The sequence below is a fragment of the Eubalaena glacialis genome, chromosome 6 (assembly GCF_028564815.1).
Source record: "Eubalaena glacialis isolate mEubGla1 chromosome 6, mEubGla1.1.hap2.+ XY, whole genome shotgun sequence".
Lineage (NCBI taxonomy): Eukaryota > Metazoa > Chordata > Mammalia > Artiodactyla > Balaenidae > Eubalaena > Eubalaena glacialis.
Window position 1 is genome coordinate 96,074,506 of NC_083721.1, and position 20,703 is coordinate 96,095,208.

The following is a 20,703-nucleotide window of genomic DNA, read 5'->3' on the forward strand; positions in this document are numbered from 1 at the left end:
TTAAAAATAATACCATTTGCCCTGCAAGATTAGGAAGATCAAATAAGATATATATGTGGAAAATACTTTGTAATCTGGAAAGCTTTATGCGCATATTATTCTCTGTTTTGCCCATACCGTGAGCTATTCCAAGTCTTATATTCATTCATTGCTCATTTGGTCCACAGACAGTAACTGAGAGCCCAGTAGACACTAGGAACTGTGGATCTTGAGATGGCCTCTCCCTTCAGGGAATTGAGAGTCTTCTAGAGGAGACAGAGGCCAAGTGGAAAAGAATGTTCTCAGTGGACTCACCTAGATGCTGTAGAAGCACTCAGGAGAGGCATCTGAACCAGACGGCAAGGTCAAGGAGGCTTCCTGGAGGAGGTGGCACCTGGGACAAAGAATGAATGACAAGAGTTAATCAGGCAAAGAAGGAAATTGGAGGAAGGCAAACTCCAGAGGGAGCAGCCTGTTGGAAGGCTGAGAGGTCGGAGAGCATGGAGCATGTTTGGTTCAGTCTAGCTGAGCAGGGAAATATAAATCCTTCAAAAGCTTGACTCAAGTCACAGCGAGAGAGAAGTGAGAAGTTGAGTGGAACATACATGTAACTGAGATGCTTGAGAATATTTTAAGTGGCAATAGGAAAAAACCACGGAAGCAGGAGAGGTTGATAAGGGAGTTGATTAATGGAGGGATGAGAGGAGAGTTGGAAAGAAGCCCAGGTGGGAGCCAGGAGAGGTGGGAGGAGGGGCGCTCTTCTGGGGTTTTGGTGGGGAAGGAGGTAAACACACAGGGTGAGGTGGGGCATAATGAGAGTGTTCTTTTCCCAGTGAAGTAACATGCGTGAGGTCATTTTGTTTCCCCAGCACCTATTATGGTGCTCAGCACATTGCAGTTGCTCCGTAAATACCCACTGAGTGAATTACATCATCCCGAGCCGCTTGAGAAACCCTCAGAGCAGCACGCCTGGAAAGCAGGATGGCTTGCCAGTCTGGCTGGCACACGCTGCCTCTCTCCAGTTCACCGAAATTTGGCAGCCTGTTTTTCACTCTGCCATTTCTTGTTAGCATTGATGCAATCCACGTGCTTCTGACCATCAGGGGTGTCACAGAGTCAGGTGTCAGTAGAATAGCTCTGTCCCTTAGTGACATTCATGGGAGTGGCAGTTTCTTGAGTGAGGACCAAACTAGTTCATTCCCTGTGAGGCTGGCAGCTGGTCCACACCTACTGAGCGGAGTCTGCCTGCAGCTGAGACGGTAGTGGTTTATCCTGCCTGTCAGGTCGTACTCCTTACACACTTCGATGTGGTTCAGAGCTGCATTATAAGGAGCGAATCTGCCCTGGAAACAGACTTGTGTGAGCATGCAGGGCATGAAGGAGGCCTGAGTTCTAGTCTCATCTCTGCTTCCTCTGTGGGATCCCGGGCCTCTTCTTCTCAGTGCATCAGAGGAGGTGGAACCAAATGATTACCTAGATCCTCACGTGTACTAGGCGTCACTGACCAGGTTTTGTATCCATCGGTTTCATCAGTCTAAAGATTGTATCCTCATTTCTTACCCAGTGTCTGTTATCAAATACATGCGGCATACAGGTTTATTGAATTGGATTGCATTAGCTTCTGTTTTTTCTCAGACACACACACACACACACACACACACACTCACTTATGCACACCCAGAGTAAAATAGTGCCCACTGATGGTGCAGTTCACTGTGTTCATTTAATTCATTTCTTCTCAACAAATGCTAAAGATATGAGACAGATCAGACTTGACTTCTTTCAGAGATGGCAAGGAGCTTAAAGCCCCTGAAATAGAGAGGTCAGAAGAATTAGGAGGCTGTATCCAGGCCCAGGGAAGAAAGAGGGCTGTGATCACATAGTGAAACTAGCCATGGGGCTGTGATTGGAGAGGCTGGACACAAGTGTAACACATTGTCAGTCTGGGTTCCCAAGGAGCTCACAGCTCAGTAAGAGTGAAAGAAATGCGAACAGATAACTTCACTTTAGCAAAACAATGCTGGGTTTGTATGATGGAGACCAAAGGAATGACAAATACACGGAGTTTTCTACTCCCACAGTTTGTTTGGCATTGCGTAAACGTGTCTGTTACTAGGTTTTACATTTTTACTTCACTTAGCTAGAGTGTCAGTGTTTGGTGATTGACATGCCTTTCTTATTAATGATACTAATAGTAACAGTAATATTTATAATATTGACTGTATTAAGTAGTATCTTACTTTGTGTCAGATACTGGGTTAATTACTTTACATGCACTATTCTACCATCCTATTAAGTAAGATTAGCCCCGTTTTACAGATGAGAAAACTGAGGCTCAGAGAGACTCATGTAAGTAAAGCAGTGTAGTTACAAGACTAATAAGGGGGACTTCCCTGGTGGTCCAGTGGTTAAGACTCCACGCTCCCAATGCAGGAGGCCGGGGTTCAATCCCTGGTCAGGGAACTAGATCCCGCTTGCTGCAACTAAGAGCCTGCATGCCGCAACTAAAGATCCCACGTGCCTCAGAGTGCCACAACTGAGACCCAGCGTGGCCAAATAAGTAAATATTTTTTAAAAAAAGAAAGACTAATAAAGAGCAGAACCAGGATTAAGGGCCCATGTTCTTAACCCAGGTGGGCACTCAGGGTCTGTACCTTGGTTGCAGGTAAAAGCCAAAGGAGTGAGTGAGGATAGATTGGAGGCTGAAGATGGGGATCTTGTGACAGGGTGAACCCAATGGGTTCAAAGTTCTCACCTAGCTTTTAATTGACTAGCATTTTTTACTCAGCAAAGAGTTTAGAGTGCTTACAGTTTACATCTGTGGGGATGATCCAGCTTCCTGTCCCCAGTGTCACAGAAGAAATGAGGCATGCCCCTAAACCTCTGAGATGCAAGTGCCACCAAACACTTAGAAACCAAGTACTGGGAAGCTGAGTCAAGACAGATGGCTACCTCTGTCTTCTGGGGATGGGTGGGGAGAGCCAGGAGAGTTTTAGTAAAAGGCAATGTGGAAGGTCTCCTCAGGCAGAGAAGTGGAGGAGGTGGGTATTTAAATGACAGGAGAAGATGCATGGGGGGGAGAAGAGCCAAGGCCACATGTACAGGTTGGTGCGTAATTATAAATCAGACACCCATATGACCACTACTCAGGTCAAGAAACAGACCCGTGCCAGCCATGCCAGAAGCCGCTTCCACATGCCCCATCTCAGTGCCAACCCCCTGATTCCCAGAGTGATCGCTATCTTTGTGTTTCTTCATAGTTTTATCACCTGAGTGTCATCCCTAGACAGTAAAGTTTAATCGTGCCTATTTTATTATTTTTCTATTTGATATGTATTTTGAGCCACCTTTAATCTACAGATTCTCTTGTATCCTTTTCCGTATAATTTTTTTGTTGAAGACCCCAGGGCTTTTGACTTGGAGAGTTGCCCACAATCTGGATTTTGCTGATTGCAACCTCATGGTACAGTTCAATGTGTCCCTCTGCCTTCTGCATGTCCTGTAAATTGGCAGTTGCGTCCAAAGGTCTTCTGATCAGATGAAGCCTCAATCCCTAGGACCTGTTAGACTAGGCAGGAGTGAATGAATGGAACTGGAGTAGGAGGTTGGGCTGTAAAGGCATTTTGAGGTCAGATCAGAAAGTGCCTTGAGTGCTGTAATAGTGAGCTTGAGCTGTGGTGTGTGTTTGTGTAGGTGGCAGGGAGTGAGGTGACTCGAGGAGGCCAACTTTGTAGGTTTTTGAGTCAAGGAACAACATCTTCACAAGTACCCTTTCCAGCCACATATCTATATAGGAATGACTGTTGGTCATGATGTTAAAAGCGTGAACTAATGAGTGTGAAATCTTGAAATAATAAGCAGATGGTTGGTTATCATTTTCTGTAATACTATTGATATAAGGTTGCTAAGAATTTCCTATAAATGCTTTGTGAGTGAAACTATGTAATAGGGAATAGTAAGTTCATAATATACATACTTTTTCAAGGAGCATTATAAATATTATAATACTAGGTCTAGGGAGAAACATGGATCTTAAGTCAAGAAGTGTAAAAGGAACAAATCTAAGAAAGTTGTCTGTTGAAAGAGAGGGAGATATTACCTATTCTGCTTAAGAAATCTTAATTTCTTAAGATTCTTAAGTATTTCTAAAAGAAATACTCTTTTTCCAAATGGCTTATCAAAAACTGCTACCACCAGTAGAATTTAAATAGGGCAGTGGACTCACAAGTATTATTTCTTAGTGTCTTGAGGAACTTCTTGACTTCATTATTCACCTTGTTTTACTTTTAAAAAGTAAGAAGGCCATTTTACAATAACAGCAACTCACATGTACATAGCACGACTTTGGGCCAGATGTTATTTTTAGCATTTTATATGTTGACTGATTTAATCCTCAGAACAATCCAGTGTGGTAGGCATTACTACTCTCCCCATTTTCTAGACTGGAAAAGTGAAGCACTGAGAGGGTAAGTTACTCATGTAGGTTTACACAGCTGGTAAGTGGTAGAATGGAGATTCAAACTCAGGTAGTCATATGACTCCACGACACTGTCTCAGCTAGAATCCAGGTGGTAGCTGGGCCAGTGACTCAGGTGTTTTCCTGATAGGAAGGCTCCTCCATATCTGTTTTCAGTCTGAAATACCTGTTTTCTTGTCATTTCGCTGGGACTCATGTTTGAGCCCTGGCCCACTGCACACTGTCGCTGAATGACCGGGCACAGCGCCTCTGTTCTCTTGAGTCTCAGTTCACTCACCTCTGCTGTGGAGGTGAAAGTAATGCCTCCTGGGGACTTCCCTGGTGGTCCAGCAGTTAAGACTCCACACACCCAATGCAGGGGACCCGAGTTCTATCCCTGGTCAGGGAACTAGATCCCGCATGCTGCAACTAAGACTTGGTGCAGACAAATAAATAAATAATTTTTTTTTAATTGCAAAAAAAAAAAGAAAAGGAAAGAATGCCTCCTGTCTAGGGTATTCTGAAGCTCAAATGAGATCAAGTCTAGGAGAATGTGTTAAAAGAAGGAAAAGGCTATATGTTGGTTATAATTTTAATAATTATTATTATCTGTACTTATATATTTTTGAAGAACTTGTGAAATGAGTTTCACTATATTTTAAATGCTTAGATTCTTAGAATAAATAAAGGTACTACCTAATTTGGAGAGTTAGATACCTGGTGCTGAGGAGGGGAAATTTTCAAATGAATTTATTAAGGCGTTCTTGTTTTAAAAGTTTAATTGAAGCAATTTTAATAGCTCCTCCAGGAAGGAAAACTCAAACAGAAATAAAAACAAAAATAAACAAATGGGACCTAATGAAACTTAAAAGCTTTTGCACAGGAAAGGAAACTATAAACAAGACCAAAAGACAACCCTCAGAATGGGAGAAAATATTTGCAAATGAAGCAACTGACAAAGGATTAATCTCCAAAATATACAAGCAGCTCATGCAGCTCAATAACAAAAAAACAAACAACCCAATCCAAAAATGGGCAGAAGACCTAAACAGACATTTCTCCAAAGATATACAGATTGCCAACAGACACATGAAAGAATGCTCAACATCATTAATCATTAGAGAAATGCAAATCAAAACTACAATGACGTATCATCTCACACCGGTCAGAATGGCCATCATCAAAAAATCTAGAAACAATAAATGCTGGAGAGGGTGTGGAGAAAAGGGAACACTCTTGCACTGTCGGTGGGAATGTAAATTGATACAGTCACTATGGAGAACAGTATGGAGGTTCCTTAAAAAACTAAAAATAGAACTACCATATGACCCAGCAATCCCACTACTGGGCATATACCCTGAGAAAACCATAATTCAGAAAGAGTCATGTACCAAAATATTCATTGCAGCTCTGTTTACAATAGCCAGGACATGGAAGCAACCTAGGTGTCCATCATCGGATGAATGGATAAAGAAGATGTGGCACATATATACAATGGAATATTACTCAGCCATAAAAAGAAATGAAATGGAGGTATTTGTAATGAGGTGGATGGAGTTAGAGTTTGTCATACAGAGTGAAGTAAGTCAGAAAGAGAAAAACAAATACAGTATGCTAACACATATATATGGAATCTAAGGGGGAAAAAAAAAAAAAAAGGTCATGAAGAACCTAGTGGCAAGACGGGAATAAAGACACAGACCTACTAGGGGTGAGAACTTCAGTTTTGATGACTGTTTTTCCCTTACCTGAGCATCACTACCATTAATAGTGGGCTCCCCAACTTTATAGACAAGAGCCATGGAGCATCAAGGCCCTATTTGGAAGGTTAATTTAGTTGTCTCAAAAGAGGTCAAGTTTGGGGCTTCCCTGGTGGCACAGTGGTTGAGAGTCTGCCTGCCAATGCAGGGGACACGGGTTCGAGCCCTGGTCTGGGAAAATCCCACATGCCGCGGAGCAACTGGGCCCGTGAGCCACAATTACTGAGCCTGCGCGTCTGGAGCCTGTGCTCCGCAGCAAGAGAGGCCGCGATAGTGAGAGGCCCGCGCATCGCGATGAAGAGTGGCCCCCGCTCGCCGCAACTGGAGAAAGCCCTTGCACAGAAACGAAGACCCAACACAGCCATAAATAAATTAAAAAAAAAAAAAAAAAAAGAACTAGTGATTTAGTTAAAAAAAAAAAAAAAGTCAAGTTTACTTTCAGTTCCAATATGGGCCTATTTAACTTCATGTTTTTACTGAATGTTGAACTAATCCCTAAGCATGCCAACAACTGGGGATGATAACTGTTGACTGTAAGGGGAATCAGGTTGAAGTCTACAAATATGCTTTCCATGGGTGGGCAAGGGACAGTGGGGGACAAAACAGTTCAAAGTATCTTGCATATTGCCCTGTTAGTGGGTCACAAGTATTGGCTGAATTTAGAAAGAATAGTGAATTTTATTTGTTTGCAAGGAATGCAAAAATCATTAACCATGATTGGATTTAAGGATATTAGCAAAGTGTCACATTTGGCAGCTTTTTTTTTTTTTTGATTGTTTGTTTTAAATGAAATATTTCAAAAATAGAGAGGAATATTTAGGGGAAAAAACCCTATGTACCTATAGCACCCAGATTGAAAGAAAATGTTACTGATATATTAAGTCCTCTTTGTACCCCATCCTAATTGCATAATTAGAGGGTACCCACCCTCTTTCCATAAAGGTAACCACGCTTCTGAAGTTGTTGTATATTATTTCCTTGATTACTTTTTCTGTCATACTTCTACATATGTTTATGTTAATAGACAACATACAGGATTGTTTTGTTTGTTTTTTTAATTCTAAATACAAACTGCAAGCTGACTTTTTTTTCACCAAACTTTGTGTTGAGATTTATTCATGTTGATACATGTAGTTCTGATGCACTTATTTTCTCTGCTGTATAGTATCTTATTAAAAATATAATCCAATTATCCATTCTCTGATGAATGAACATTTTGATTGTTGAGTTTCCTTTACTATGAACACTGCCTCAGTGCCCATTCATATATGTTTTCTTATACTCCCATGGATGAGTTCTTTGTGAATATACTTAGAGGAAGAATTGCTGGGCAGTAGGTTATACCATCTTCAAGTTTATTAGATACTACCAAATTGCTTTCCAAAAGGTTATTTCAATTCATACTTCTACCAAGGAGTGAATGAGAGGTCTAGTACCTTACCAATACATTTTAATTTCAGACTTGCAAAAATTTTACTAATCCAATGGATTTGAAAAAGTATCTTATTGTTGTTTTAATATTACTTCCCTGATTACTGGAAAGGTTGAGAATGTTAAAGGTTTACTGGAAATTCAGAATTTATCTTTTGTGAATTGCCTATATATTGCCAGGCCTATTTTCTATTGTTTTGGATCTTCTTCTTCTATAATTATAATTCTTTATATATTCTATGTGTGTGTTCTCCAGATCTGGGCTTGTCTTTTAATTTTGCCATTTGCCTAGCAATTTTAAATTTTAGTGTAGTTGAATTTATTAACTTTTCCTTTAAGGTTTGTGCTTTTTATGTCTTAAGATTCATCCCAGACCCTGAAGTCATAAAGACATTCTTCTATATTTTATTGCAAAGGTTTACATCTTTATAATACTTTTTATGACTTTAATCCACATGGAAGTTCTTATGGAAACTGTGAGCTAGGGAACTAATTTTATTTTCTATTTCTTTATAAATTTCCAATTATATTTCTTTATGAATTTCCAATGGTCCCAGCATTGTTTATTGAAGAGTTCATTCTTTCTTCGCTAACTTTTTTTCATGCCAGTTTTATCATACACCAAGAACCCATGTATACATAGGTTTGTTTTGGGTTCTCTGTTTGGTTCTAGTTGTCTGTTTCTGTGCCAGTACTGTACTATTTTAATTTCTCTAGCTTATAATATTCTTGATATCTGGTTGGATAAGACTTATCTGCTTATTCTTAGTTATTTTCTGTTATGAAGTTCGGATCATATTGTCAAGTTCTGTGAGAAATTCTTTGGAATTTGAATTAGTAGATTAGCTTGGGGAAAGCAACATATACTCATTTATTCAGTTCCATATTTATTGAATTTCAGGATGTTGTTTCACTGTCTTATGGACTCTGTTTCTAATGATAGTTTAATGTCATTAATTTGGTTTTTCTGAATATTAACAGGTCATTTTTCTCAGGCCGCTTTTAAGATTTTCTTTCTTTATACTTCAGCAGCTTGACTTTAATATCCCTAGGTGTGCTTTTCATTGTATTTATTCCTGCTTGAGATTCACCAAATTTCTTCTGTCTGTAAATTTATTTCTTTCAGCAAATTTTTTTTATTGAAGTATAGTTGGTTTACAATGATGTGCCAATCTCTGCTGTACAGTGAAGTGACTCAGTTTTACACACATACACATTCTTTTTTTAATATCCTTTTCCATTATGGTTTATCCCAGGAGACTGGATATAGTTCCCTGTGCTCTACAGTAGGACCTTGCTGTTCATCCATTCTAAATGTAGTAGTTTGCATCTACCAACCCCAAATTCCCAGTCCATCCCTCTCCCTCCCGCTCTCCCCGTTGGCAACCACAAGTCTGATCTCTATGTCTGTCTTTCACCAAATTTGATAACTTTTTTAGCCATTATTTCAACCTTTTTTTCCCTGTCTCATTTTCTCTCTGGAACTCAAATTACGTGAATGTTAGATCTTTTGATATCATCACATAGGTCACTGAGGCTCTGTTTGTCTTTTAGAAATCTTTCTACCCCTTTATTTGTTCTTTACTTTGGATAATTTCTATGGATCTGTCTTCAAGTTCACTGACTCTTTCTGTCATTGCCATTTTGATGTTAAGCCCATCCAGTGAATTTTCCTTTTTTTCTGCTGAGATTTTCTACTTGCTCATTCATCAAAAACATATTTTCCTTTACATCCTTGAGCATGTTATAATATTTGCCTTAAAATCTTTGTCAGTTAATTTCTACATCTCAGGATGGGCCTCCATGGATGGACTTTTCTCCTCAGAATGGATCACATTTTTCCTGTTTCTTCTGTGTCAAATAAGTTTAGATGATATTGTAATGGATATATTCTAGAGACTTTGGATTCAGTTATGTTCTATTCAAGAGTTCATTTATTTGTTTGTTTTAGGAGGCACTTAACTTGGTTGGACTCATACTTCAAACTCTATATTTCCTGTGGTGGGCAGTAGCAAAAATCTCTGCTGAAGTCATTTTAGTACTATCTGAGTGCTTTGGAGTGTACCCCATTCCTACATGGTTCAAGGATCAGCCTAAGCAGAACTTGGTGCTCCCTTTGTGTGGCTCTCTCCTTTCCAGGATTTCCCAATTTACTTTTTTAAGCTGTTGTAATTGCCACTGAAACTGTTTCCTGGGTCTTTAAGCCAGCACAATTATGGATTTTCTGTCTGAGTTTTAGGCACCCCACTTGGCATGGACTAGGTGTGCCCTGAGACAAAAACAGTGCCATTACTTTCTTCCAAATGTTGATTCCTTTCCAGTTTCTGCTTGCTTTTGATTGTTCTTCAGTCAGCTATTTTATACATTTTGTCCAGAATTTATAGTCATCATCTGTGGGATGGCTGACCTAATAGGAGCTACACCTCTATTACTGAAAGCTGGAAGTTGTGATCCCAGATAATTTTTATATAAAGTTTCTTATTTTGTGGTTTCCACAGTTTCATGCAGTTTCTTTCCAGAGCTGCTGGGTATACTTCTTCGAGTCTCTTTGAAACAAGATTGTGCAGCTCTTTGAGGCTCCGTGTTTTTGTAGAAGTCTCACTTTTAGGCCCCTGCCTCCCATAGTCCTGGGATCATGTCTCCTAACAGTCACCTGGGGACAGAAAAGTAATCCCAGACCCTTTATCCACGATCAAAACCCTTTGGGCAAAGCTGATATTGATACTATGTATAAAATAGATAACTAATGAGAACCTACTGTAGAGCACAGGGTACGCTACTCAGTGCTCTGTGGTGACCTAAATGGGAAGGAAATCCAAAAAAGAGGGGATATGTGTATACGTATAGCTGATTCACTTTGCTGTACAGCAGAAACTAACACAACATTGTAAAGCAACCATACTTCAGTAAAAATTAAAAAAAAAAAAAAAAGCCCTTTGGGTCCCTTTAGCTTTAGTTCTAGTATACCCACCTGACTTTATTTCTTTACTCTTGGAAGCTGGAAGCATTCCCTCATTATTGTTTTTGTTGCTGCTGCCTCTGTTTTTAGCCTTGACTAAGTATTTTCAAAAAATGATTACAATTTATTCAGCAGTTCCATGTTTGTAGTGGGAAATGGGCACCTGCATTAGCTTAATCCATTTTGTTTTCAGACATTTGCAGCAGTGTTTTCTATAGTGGGAAACAAATAGACCACCCCCAGAATACTACTCTGGCTGCTAATTGCTGTACTCAAGAGGGGACTGAGTTCTGATATTGATACATGGACTTTGGACAGAGGACTTGTAGCTCTTAGAATAGCTAACAGTGTAGAAGGAACTGACATGATTTCAACATCTACTATAGCCCAAGCTCTAAGCTACTCACTTTATATCACTTAAATTCTTACAATTCCTTACTTTAATAGTATTACCTCCACTTTACACATTAGAACAGAGACTTTAAAGAGCTATAAGTAACTTGTTTCAGCATAAAGAGAATCAGAATTCAAGCTGTTTGACTCACAAATCACATACCTTGCATGGTACTCTGCTGTCTCAACAAATTTTTTTGGTAATTATATAGATAAGTAAAAAATTCAGATTTTGCTGTGTTTACCAGCAGTCAAGGCAAAATTTGAGAGCTCTTTGGCACTGGAGAAATGTCTGGAGTTTACTCATGTATGTTTGCCAGCTACATTCTTTTCATAGGTGAAATTCATGGGTTATCAGTGAAAATACTTTCCGTGCTGCCTAAACTCACACTAATGGAGGTTGTTTGCCAATTCCTTTGGAGGACAGTGAAAAAAAGGGATCATAGAGTTTTACACAGCTGGACAGAATTTTAATGATAAAGTCTATATGTGAGAACACAGTTTCTTCTAGTTAAATGGGATGGCCATCATAAGATGCGAAGAACAGTTTTAAGAAAAAAAAGAAGCAAGAGTAGAAATGATTATATTAAAACCTTTGAATTAATATCTGTAAATTCTTTTTCTTTATAAATTTATTTATTTATTTATTTTTGGCTGCATTGGGTCTTCATTGCTGCGCACGGGCTTTCTCTAGTTGTGGTGAGCGGGGGCTACTCTTCGTTGCGGTGCGTGGGCTTCTCACTGCGGTGGCTTCTCTTGTTGTGGAGCACAGGCTCTAGGCGCGCAGGCTTCAGTAGTTGTGGCTCGCGGGCTCTAGAGTGCAGGCTCAGTAGTTGTGGCGCACCGGCTTAGTTGCTCCGCGGCACATGGGATCTTCCCGGACCAGGGCTCGAACCCCATCCCCTGCTTTGGCAAGCAGATTCTTAACCACTGCGCCACCAGGGAAATCCTATCTATAGATTCTTGATCAACATGTGTTCTTATCAAAAACAACATTGTGCTCAATAAAAAAATCTTTATTTACTATTCTGAGCCAGTGAAAGAAATTTTTTCTTAAAGTCATTTTAATAGAGGTTATCCTGGAAAAATATTTTTCTTGTTCATATATTGGTCACCTACTGAATCATTGGTGTTCTAAATCTCCCTTAGTAAGAAAAATGTTTATATCACTTAGCATAATTTGTTAGCCAGAATAAAGAGTGTTTCTATAAATTTAAGTGCAGTTAGCTTCCTCTCCTAGACCCATCACAATGCATGCATATTCTATTCTTGGCCATAAAAAATTGAGTACTCATTTAACACCGAAGGATATTATTTTTAGAAGTCTGATCGCAGTGTATAGCAATGTTAGTTATCTTTCTTTTTTTTATTTTTATTTTTTTTAACATCTTTATTGGAGTACAATTGCTTTAAAATGGTGTGTTAGTTTCTGCTGTATAACAAAATGAATCAGCTATATGTATACATATATCCCCATATCCCCTCCCTCTTGTGTCTCCCTCCTGCCCTCCCTATCCCACCCCTCTAGGTGGTCACAAAGCACCGAGCTGATCTCCCTGTGCTATGCAGCTGCTATCCCGCTATCTATCTATTTTACACTTGGTAGTATACATAAGTCCATGCCACTCTCTCACTTCATCTCAGCTTACCCTTCCCCCTACCCTATCTTTCTTTTCATAAAGAAGAATTTTTCCTTTGGGATCCTTATTGGATTTAAGTCAATTTAGTGGCTGTACAAAGTCTCTCACTCATCATATCTAATAAACTTATTAACAAACTTTGGGGTCAAGAGGGCCCCTCTTATCTTTTCTCTTCAGTACAAATGTTGATATGTGCATTGTGATCTATAGAGGCAGGAAGAAATCTTACTTAGATATTGGTTGAGAATCATCACCTAAAATACCCTTTGCATTTGGGCTAGGTTTTAATTTCCTGGTTGGGGTTGCTTAGAATGTGTTGTTTTCTCTGACATTTAGTGGTGCTGAAAGAGGAGATTTCCTTACAATAATGTATTTGTTGTAAAGTCCTAAACACAGATAGTTGCTTGTTAATTTCAGTTTTAAGTGAGGAAACTGAGTACTAAAGTCCAGGTTAGTAAGGCAAAAATAGGAGCAAACCAGGCTGAGTGCCATCAGATTGCTGTGTGACCTTGAGCAAGTCACTTAAGCTGTGTCCTCAGTTTCCTTGTCTATAAGAAAGGAGATAAGAATAGCACCCGCTCCATAGGGCCTTTGTGAGGGCAGATTGAGTTAATGCATGCAAAGCACCTGTATCACTGCCTGGAACATGGTAAGCACTATTCGAGTTTACTTTTTATTATTACCATTACTCTTGCTTTTTATTATTACTATTAACTTCAGCACAAAATGGACTTCTGCAAGAGGGGAGATGGCTCAGTGGTTCATGCTGGTTCTAACACTATCCGAGCCCACGTCTCCTGGATAATAGAACCTGAGCTAAGGTAGGCTTTACTGAGAGCAACAAGAGGGAGGGGAGAAGAGAAGAGAGGCAGGAAAGCATGGGAGGTGGTGCATTACCTGGCCGGCCAAAAATCAGACAGTGGCTTGGTCGCACAGGACAGCTTCCAGATTGGCTGTGTGGGACCAGTGTGCTCAGCACAGTCAGGCAAGGAGAGGGGAGAGGGGTACATCTTCCATGCTCACAGGTCGTGTGGCTTGATTCCCCACGCTCCCCTCGCCCCCCTCTTTCTCCCTCCCCCCAACACACACACACAACTCCTGAGGAAGCCAGGTTCCAGCCCCTGGTGCTGAACTTCCTCAGAAGCCTCAAAGTGAGCCAGTCCTTCTGTCAGTCTGGCCAGAGGTGGGTGGGGCTGGGTTGCTGGAGCCGTGAGAGCTCCTGCTGGGTCGCACCCTGGACACTGTGCTGAAGCCCTGCCCTCAGCCAGGAGGAAGCCAAGATGGTTTGGTGGCATTAGGAGAAGAGGTGAGAGTGGCGGCGATGGGGGTCTCCGTTGAGCCCGCGGCAGAGGCCAGGGAGCCATCCGGGGGCAGCCCATGCACTGGGACCAGCCCCACCACTCACAACTGTGTAGCCTCAGTAAGCTGCTGTGGCTCCGTGTCTTTGATTCTAAATGAGATTGTCCTGAGGATTAGAAGTGATACATGTAATGTGCCTTTAGTGCTTGGCTCAGAGTAGGTACTCAATAAATGACATAATATTTTCCTATCCACTCATATTTGAAACAGACATCAGTTTCTCTTAACACTTGTATTTGCCTCTGGAAATGAAATATCTGTTTGAATTCGAAGATATGACTGAGATGAGCTAGAAGAAGCTGATAGTATTGCAAAGAGGGTAATATTTAACCCTAGAACACGTCAAGGGAAATGACTAAGAAAGCTTATGGCAGAGAACAGAGGCCATCCAAGGAGGTCAAAGGATTTAGAGAAAATCATGAGAACTGAGAAATGGTTTTCATGCTAAAAATTGCTTTTGTCATTGTAGATTCGGCTTTATTTTTAGCTAGGGGAAAAAAGAGAGCATGATTTCCAACTCCAGTTCTGTGGACGCAGGGAGTCCAGAGTATTTAGCACTGTCGTCTCCAATCTCGACAACCCAGGGAGAAAAGCCGAGTCAGTGCTAGGCCAAATGGGAGCTTTGGTGTGAAACCAAGAAAGAAGGATGAGAAAGTGGGAGATTGCTGAGCTCTGGGGGCTTCAAGACCAAATTAGATATGAAACTCAAAAGGAGGGTAGTGTTTGGGAATTAAACGTCTATCTCTTGGAACCATATAAGTAATAGCAAGTCTGTCCTGTTTGCATTTTACAGAGGAGAAACCCTGGAGGCTGTTAGTTGCCCAGGTTACGCTGATAATAAGGACAGAATGAACTTAGGTCATCTGACCTGTCCTCTACACCGATGACATTTAATTATCTATTCAAGGCTCATGATAAGCCCTCCAGCGATATTTGTGGAACCGATGTTCTCTTTAAAAAATTCAAAGATCCAAGTAAACATTGAGTCAGTTATTTTTTTTTTGATATGTTACTTTCTCAAAATATATAAACTGGAATGTAAAATATGATAATATCATTTACTTTATTCAAAGTCAGCTAAACTCCAAAAATAATTATCCAAGGCTTACTGTGTCACTGGAGATTGAGTTTAGTACTTGAAAACGCATTTATGATTTTTGCATTTCAGGGAGCATCAAATCAGTTCCGTACAAATCACTGCTGTATAATATGTTTGGAGGAGGTTACGTAGTATGGATCTGCCAATTAATTTCATCAAAATGAAAAATGGGAAGACAAGAAATTCCCATGACTCAGTTTGGTTTTAAATGATCTGATTATAATTCATTTCATATTCATACATTATGATTTTTGGTTTAGAAATCCATTGCATTTATTTCCCTTGGTAAACAAACATCACATATTGAAAAAAATATGGGAGAAACTTTCTAACTTATGTTAGAAAGGGAAGCAAGAAGTAAATCACCGTCATCTTCACAAAATGAAAGTTGAGGGGTTTTTTTTTGTTATTATTGTTCCGTTTTGAATTGTTTTATTCTAAGACGGTGTGAAATAAGAAGTAAAAGCGTCCATCCCTCCTGCCACCCCCAGTTCCACCTCTGGCTGGTTAAAGAGCTGGACTTTGGAGTCAGATCAAGCAGGGTCAGGTCCAACTCTATCACTTCCAGCCATGTGGCGCTGGACAAGTTGCCCACCCTCTCTAAACCTCTCATCTTGAAAATGGAGGTAACAGTAAGACCCAGCTCCTAAGGTTGTTGTGAGGAGTCAATGAGATCATGTGATTAATCTCTTTGTATAGTGCCTGGCAGATAGGACATATTCAGCAAATATTAGCTAATGTTAATATTTATTTTAACGTTAATAGTTATAGTTGATATATAAGGTTGTTGTGAGGAGTCAGTGAGATCATGTGATTAATCTCTTTGTATAGTGCCTGGCAGATAGGACATATTCAGCAAATATTAGCTAATGTTAATAGTTATAGTTGATATTATTATTCTTGTATTTTGGCTAAGGCAATGTTTATGCATGTATCTGGGAAGGAAAATATCTGCTCCCTTTGATGTTCTGCTTCCCAATCATGTTGAAAATTAAGATCGGAAGAAAATTCTAAATTTCTCTGATTTCACCAGTAAATAACTGGAGGTAATTAAATATTCCCTGCAAAGAATTTTAATTCTAGTATTTAACCCCAGAAAAAAAAAAAGCGTATTTACTTCCCGGATACAGATGCAAATAGAAATAAAACACAGCTGCTGTTATCGCTCCATGGGCACCATCTCTACTTGGTACCAAAAGAGATAATGATCTTGCAGTATAATTTTATAAGGAGGTAGCAAAATCAATTACACTATCTCAAGCGTAAACACTGAAGGGCCTTATCCCATTGCTGGTTAAGATAGGCTGTAACCGTGACAGCTGCTCACCGACCATTATAGATTATTTTAGATGAAAGAAGACATGGACTAATAAATTATGATTTGACAACATAAGAGTGTTGGTGGCCTTACAGCTTCATATTCAAGAATGAAACCAGCAATACACTTGTTGGATGAAAAGTCAACACAAAGCCACCATGCACTCAAGTGAAGGCAGTGATGGACAAATAATTTGGTTCATTTCCCATTAATAAAAATGGTAAGGTCTTCACAAAAGCATAAACAAATCTGCAAAGCCTTTGGGTCAACTGAAATTCCATGTAACCTTATAAAATATTATGAACCATAAAAATAAAAGGCTAAGATAAAGTTTAGGATGCTGTCAGGATATGTTGTTTCCATAATTGTAATGACAGTGGAGCCAGTAGGATCCCTTCAAAGGGTGATGATTAAAGTAAAGAGTATCTATTGTTATGGAACTTCAACTTCATATAAATGATCAATTTATAGACATTCAAGCCCACAAAATAAAATCAATAATTACGAACCTCTATAACCAAGTCCATGAGATTTCAGAGCCAGACAAATCTGCTTTATAAATTCAACACTGACACAACTGGAGTGACCTTGGATAAGTTATTTAACTAAATAATCAAAGTTTTGAATGCAGATAATTCAGAATAATCATAAATACCAAGTAGAATCATTGTGGGTACTAAATAACATAACTGATCTCAAATGGTGCTTAGCACATAGTAAATACTTGAGGATAAATGATAAAAGGATTCCTTTCTGTTTCCTTTCTCACTCTTCCTTAAGCTTTTCACAAATTTATATCCTTCTGTTCTCCTGATCTGAAATAGGATTTTTTTTTTAGCTTGATCCAATGACTCTGTACTATTTATTCCAATTAGCTTGCAATGTGTAAATTACTCTGTTCTCTGTATATCTTAAATTCAGCATGCATTTTTAACATTAACACTCAGTCCAAAAGGAAAGTCATTTGGAGTAACCCTTGTTTTCCTTTGCTATGCTGAGAAAGTTAACTGAGTTAGCCATTAGACTGTTTAATCAATGGAAAATACCTAACGTCTTGACAAATTCACAAGTAGCAGTGATATGATGTAATTTCTTACTTGTTTTTCCTTGTTTCATTTCCTCTAAGTTTTTCATTACCTTATTTTAAATAAAGTAAACCCTGGCTCATAGTTGGCATCTAATAAGTATTTGTTGAACTGAGAGGGAAGGAAATAAATGTTTTAATTATGGCAATGGCTCCATGAGAATGAATCCATAAATATGAATTCATATGAAAAACTACTTCAGTTAATTTCTTGGGATAGGAGAAGGGTTAAATCGATTACATTATAAGGGGAAGCTGAACAATTTATAGCATCTTTTATTTACATTTAGTGTTTTAGTGTTAAAGGGACCCTAGAGATGAAATGGCTCAGCCTCCTTAATTTATAGAGGAGGAAACCAGAGCCCTGAGTTTAAATGGCTGAGCTGCAAGAAGAATTCATTTCTTTTTCTTTGCATTTGAGTCAGCTTCTAAAGGGACTTGCTCAAGGGCACTGGTTTTACTAAAACTTCCATCTATTCTAGGGGCACTTACATATCTACAAAAAATATACAGAAGATAAAGACCATGGTTAAGAACATCAGCTTTTTGGTCAGAGAGACCTGGTTTCAAATCCCTTCTCCATCACTTACTAGTTATGTGACCTTGGACAGATTGTCCAAAGTATTCGTCAAATTACCTGATCTCTCCATGCTTCAGTTTCCTTATCTATAAAGAGGGGATGACAAGCCCTGTCGTCTTCAAAATGGAAATAACAAACTTTCATAGATTTATTATTGATAATAAATGTGATAAGGTATATAAAGGTTTATCACCAAGCCAGGTGATAGTAAGCAATCAGTACACATTAACTGTTATTATAAAATGAATTAGAAGTAGGAGAGAAAGTTGAAGGGAAGTGATATAGGCGAGGCTAGTCCTATATTTTGCTACTAGGAGGCCACAAATTTGGCTCCAAGCTTCCTTAGAGCCAACATGGGGGAGGAAACGTGATTGACTACACAGTTCACAGAAGTTAGACATATTGATTTTACATGCCTGGCCAAACCAGAACCTCCCTCCTCTACTCCCATCTTTGTATTTCCATACAATTTCTCTTTCTACCACACATGTTAGTATAGGCTTGAGAGACTTGTTGAGTTACAATAGGGCTCCCCAAGTCTGCTCAAACTCTCTCCTAGCATTTCTCACAGAGACCAGCCCACCCCTGCTTCTTGATAGCACCTGTAGGAGAGAACCCAGCTAAGTGTCTTCCTCTCAGCACATGCCATTCTCAGGAAGGCAAGACCGTGGAGGAGTCCAGGGATGAATTTGGGGTCGTGTAGCTTATCTCTGTCACCTACATCAGGCACTCCTTAATCGCGGGAAGCTGTGTCTTTACATATTCACTCATTCCATCTCACAGTGAGTAGGTGGTGGATGCTCTGTAAATGTTTGTGATTTGCAGTAATAAATGAACGTATGTGGAGGAGTTACTGGTACGGAAGCCCTCGCATTTTTGGGTCTGGTTGTAACGGGGAGATTATTTCAGCCAGTACCGATTTTTCAGCCAACTCCAGTGACAGCGTTCAAGGCTTAAATCTTGGTATTTTAAATGAAAAATAAAATCTCTGTGGACTCTTCTTTCCTGGGTTCTGATGTGCAATGACCTGTGTTATTAAATGTCGGAATGAAATAGAACCAGTTTTCCTAAAAAAGGAGAGAAGTGTAGTTCTTGCACTTCTGTTATCTTTCAGAATAGGTATACTAATTGGTTACCTTCCAGGACAGGTATGTCACTATAACTCACATAAAGTCATGGCCAAATCTCATATCTCAAAAAGATAGTATACGCTTTGCTGGGGATGTCACCTATAAGGGAAATGTTGAAAGGTTATGCTACATAAAAATACCTTTTAAATCTGCATCTTGAAATTATTGTAAAATACCCTAAATTTTCTGTAGAAAATATTCAAAGTTGCTTATTTTAGCTGGTATTCTTTCTTTCCATGTATTTGTTAGAGTCAAGAATCAATTCCTTTTCTCTGAATAACGATTCCCAAACCCATCTACCTTGAGTCTCTCCTCACTTACCCAAGTTAATAAAATCGGATGAAAGATAATATTGGCATTTAGTCAATGTGGTGTGTCTTTTTCTTGCTTGTTTTCTTACTTGAGATACAAGTAAGTATCTCATACCAATTTAATTTACAAGCTAGGAATCCTTTAAATGTTAAACTGGAAAATAAATTAAAAGGTTGTTTGAGGTAACTGGGGCTCACATAGAGCTAGTTGACTTGTTTCCTTATGCTATACCTAAGCCTGGATTTAAATAGTAAAATAAGGTTTTTGGGTTTTTTAAAAATTAATCTTTATTGGAGTATAGTTGATTTACAATGCTGTGTTAGTTTCAGGTGTTTAGCAAAGTGAATCAGTTATACATATACATATAGCCACTCTTTTTTAGATTCTATTCCCATATAGGTCATTACAGAGTATTGAGTAGAGTTCCCTGTGCTATACAGTAGGTCCTTATTAGTTATCTATTTTATACATAGTAGTGTGTATACGTCAATCCCAATCTCCCAATTTATCCCTTCCTTCCCCCTTTCCCCCTTGGTAGCCATAAGTTTGTTTCCTACGTCTGTGACTCTATTTCTGTTTTGTAAATAAGTTCATTTGTACCATTTTTTTAGATTCCACATATAAGCAGTATCATGTGTTTGTCTTGCTCTGTCTGACTTACGTCACTCAGTGTGACAATCTCTAGGTCCATCCATGTCGCTGCAAACGGCATTATTTCGTTCTTTTTTCTATTTGACCAAAATAATAAGTCTAGTAACCCTTTTCTTCTTTCCTTTGCTTTTACCCTGTCTCAAGCCAACATGTCACTGAAAGATGAGCCAAGACTAAATACCTCTGCACTGCAGAAAATCGCTGCTGACATGAGTAATTTGATAGAAAATCTGGACACGCGGGAGCTCCACTTTGAGGGAGAGGAGGTGGACTACGATGTGTCTCCCAGCGATCCCAGGATACAGGAAGGTAAAGGCTGATGGTCTGAGCGAGGAGAAGAGAGTTCATCATGGTTGCTTGGCAGAGCACAGATTTGAAATGACCAGCAGATGATTGATCATCCTTGCTGATGTCACAACACTGGGCTCACTTTCATTAGCTGTTTTCTTGTTGTAGCACGTTATGATTCTTAAAAAAGATGCCTGTAAAAGGCAAGTTATGCTAATATCATTGTATTCTTGCAATAACTTTGTTTACTTATTTATTTTTTAG

General features: G+C 39.2%; 1 protein-coding gene across 3 annotated transcripts in view; it reads left to right on the plus strand.

The window, feature by feature from the left end:
- PLD1 (phospholipase D1) overlaps positions 1-20,703 on the plus strand; it is a 202,206-nt gene that overhangs the window by 66,350 nt on the left and 115,153 nt on the right. For all 3 annotated transcript variants that reach the window (XM_061193433.1, XM_061193434.1, XM_061193435.1), the window contains exon 2: positions 20,296-20,460. In XM_061193433.1, the coding sequence (XP_061049416.1) occupies positions 20,301-20,460 (160 nt within the window). In that variant the 5' untranslated portion in view covers positions 20,296-20,300. The remainder of the gene's footprint in view (positions 1-20,295; positions 20,461-20,703) is intronic.